General features: G+C 37.1%; 1 protein-coding gene across 2 annotated transcripts; it reads right to left on the reverse strand.

Annotated features, from left to right (window-relative positions):
- Positions 1-508: 508 nt before the first annotated feature.
- Positions 509-1782, reverse strand: LOC123966371 (BEN domain-containing protein 5-like). 2 transcript variants are annotated; one of them, XR_006823964.1, is made up of 4 exons: positions 1401-1782; positions 1153-1276; positions 895-1060; positions 509-790 (listed from the first exon to the last, which is right to left on the reverse strand). XR_006823964.1 is itself a non-coding variant. In XM_046042549.1 (4 exons), exons 1-4 carry the CDS (start codon positions 1456-1458, stop codon positions 657-659), a joined length of 417 nt encoding a protein of 138 aa, XP_045898505.1. In that variant the 5' UTR covers positions 1459-1782; the 3' UTR covers positions 509-656. The 2 variants fall into 2 exon arrangements, 1 of the variants encoding a protein (XP_045898505.1); XM_046042549.1 differs by having other exon boundaries at positions 1218-1276.
- Positions 1783-2956: the final 1174 nt, after the last annotated feature.

A 2956-nucleotide genomic window follows, 5' to 3' on the forward strand; every position in this document is an offset into this window, starting at 1 on the left:
TTCCGGATCCCGCGGAGCCTCCGCGTTCTCGCTGTGACGGCGCCCCGCCCCCTTAGTTACTGTCGCTAAGGCCGTTTAGAAACATGGCTCCTTGATTTCAGGCAGAAGATGAAGTTTAGTTAGTTGGTTTCCTGAAACCAGCTGATCATATTTGATGTGTATGAGGGAGTGTGCTTCACACAGAGCAGAGTTTTAATGAAGCGCTTGTTATTATCACATCAGAGGCTCATGAAAATATCCTGCTGAAGCTTTTTGTACATCATGTTTTTACCAGCATAGCTGGTCACCAGCATAACCTGGTATATTGGGCACCAGCATACCAGCACCAGCATTAAATATACCAGCATGGGATGCTGGTTACTAAAGATGTTGAGGATAGTAGCTTGTTCACCAAGGAGGGATGCTGGATGCTGGACAACCACATTGAATTTTAGTATAATGAAAATGATGAAGATATTATGCATCTTTGTTTCATGTATGTTTGTAACCACCAAAATAAAGACATAAATGTTTTCAAAACAGTATTTTCATTTAATAATAACAAGAACCAATAAACAATTACTGTTTAACATAAAAAACAAGCAAATCACAACATCGTCAAAATGAACAAAACTTAAGTACCCTTACATTGCATGGCACTTTGAGTGCTCTTATTCTCACTGAAGTGGCTTTTTTTTTTGTTTGTTTATGTCCATAATTTTTTCAGTTATGAAACGTCCAGCCTTTTTCCATCTGGCCTGCGGCTCTGTGTCCTCCAGATTCTTCCGACGCAGCCACTCTTTGTAACAGACTGAAAAGAAATACACAGATACAGTGTCACACCAGAACAAAGAAAAATGTAAATCAAATAACCCAGCACTTGGCATCCCACAAACACCTTGTGGCTACTCCTACCTTTTAATGTGGAGGGGCATTCTTTCCCTGTGAGGCTCCTTTCCCCCAGGGTTTTAGTGCCCCACATCACCACTGCCAACTCTTTCACAAATAACGAATCCCTGGTGCTATTCTGGATCCTGGACCACGTCTCTTTTCCAATGCTTACTTCCCCTCCCAAGTGAATCTGGCAAAAATCCAAAACAAAAATAATAAAGGTATTAGATTGTACTTACATATAGAAGTCAGAAACACTTGAAGTGTAGTTGGGGTTCTTACATTAACCCATGCACACAGATGCTGAGGGCAATGTAAACATGTTGTAAACAGGACAAATCCTGTACCTCGTCTCCTTTGGGAGAAGCAGAGGGTCCCACCTCATCTGCACAGCCAGACTCTGCAACTATATAAAGCATAATGTAAACATACACAACCTGCAAATTCATCCATTTGCAACCCTGTACTTGGTTTAATGCAGGCCTTGATAGTTTTCATAGATCTGTGAGCAATATATTTGTTGCACTTACTTTTTAAGGCCTTCTCTGGGCTTTGTGATACAGGATCTTTGAGAGAAAAAGAACACATATATTACAAATTTGAGAGATGATGAAAAACATGACAAAAAATATTGTAAATCCCCCAGATATAGGCTTCCCTTATTGCATATCCAAAGCAGTGTGCTAAAATTTTAATTTGCTTTATGCATAGCTGCTATTCCTTGAATGTTTATGTTTTGTCTTCATTTCCTGGTTCAATCTGGATACCGAGGCATTCCCAGGCCAGCTAAGATTTATAATTCCTCCATGGTCCTTATAATTACCCCATGGTCTCTCAAAAGTCGAATGTGCTTGGAAAACCAAACCTGATAACTGCGTTCTCAAAATCCTGAGACAGCAGAGTAAAATGTGTGCCAATAAGCCCCAACCTTACGAAAATGAACCATAGTCTTACTATAATATACTATAAGAATTATATAGTGTCCTGTAGTAAGTTTCTAAAATGTTCAATAGTGTTTTTCACCAGCTACGGTATTGCTATATTTCTTTTTTAGTTCTGTTTTATTAGCTGTGGTAGCCCTATAATATTTCAATTGTAATACTTATGTACCTAGATCTTTGCAGTATTCCTATATTATTTTAAGAAGTATTAATGTAGTATGTAATGTATTGTTTTGGGTAGTTATGTTTTGAACACACTATAGAACATTCTTATTGTAATATTATGATGATGATAAAGTAAATTTGTAGTTTACTATAGTCATTTTCTGAAGAAAAAAAAACAGTAATACTACAGAAAATACTATAGAGATACTATATAAATACTATAGTATGACAGTAACTTTACTTTTTACTTTTTACCAAAGCCAACTCTATAATAATACTATAGTAATTTTGTGCGTTCCTGTGTTTACACATCAGCAGACAGCACACTTAAACATCAACATACTGCACGTCTAAGTAGCCACAGCAGTCAGTAACAGTAGTTGCTGATGTTTCATAGAAGAGACACGTTCTGTCTGCCACTGTTAACAGAGACCTGTCTGTAGTGGAGTTCAGACACTTCACTGATAAACCACAGAGCTGGTTGATTTAACATTAGGCTTCATGATCAGAGAAGGTTTTTATATCATGTTTTCACGATTTCAGCGTACTGCACTGTATCTGAATGTAGTTGTTCTTATGGAATCAGGTTATGGGGCAAAATTGTGAGCAAAATAGAAATGTTGATCGTTGGTCCAACAACCTGTTACAGAGGGAAATATGTCATAACTACCTGTGATTGGAACAAATAAAATTATATTTTTTGTGAAATATATAAGTTGAAGTTATCTGCAAAATGAAATCTTTGTCTACCAGCCAACGGCTAGTGAATGTTTAAAGTTTTCAAGTAGGTTAAACAAAACACTCGGCTAAAGATCAAATTTCAAGCCATTACATTAATAAAAAAACGTTCTTAATGCTGTTCAAAACTCCCTTACTTGTTTTTGGTTTCCTGCAGTTGAAGGGACACATCATTAAATTTCTTGAGGTAGAGGCGTTGTTTTTGTTTTGCATCCTCAAAAAGTTTTTGAGGAACAACCCCA

The sequence above is a fragment of the Micropterus dolomieu genome, unplaced genomic scaffold (assembly GCF_021292245.1).
Source record: "Micropterus dolomieu isolate WLL.071019.BEF.003 ecotype Adirondacks unplaced genomic scaffold, ASM2129224v1 contig_13290, whole genome shotgun sequence".
Taxonomy (NCBI): Eukaryota; Metazoa; Chordata; class Actinopteri; order Centrarchiformes; family Centrarchidae; genus Micropterus; species Micropterus dolomieu.

What these genes read in the sequence shown, in the direction of transcription:
- LOC123966371 (XM_046042549.1), bottom strand. Translation starts at nt 1,458, where the DNA reads ATGTGTTCTTTTTCTCTCAAAGATCCTGTATCACAAAGCCCAGAGAAG. An exon ending in CCCAGAGAAGGCCTTAAAAA is followed by an intron (nt 1,277 to 1,400) that starts GTAAGTGCAACA and finishes TGCTTTATATAG; the next exon opens with TTGCAGAGTCTGGCTGTGCA. An exon ending in CTTCTCCCAAAGGAGACGAG is followed by an intron (nt 1,061 to 1,217) that starts GTACAGGATTTG and finishes GATTTTTGCCAG; the next exon opens with ATTCACTTGGGAGGGGAAGT.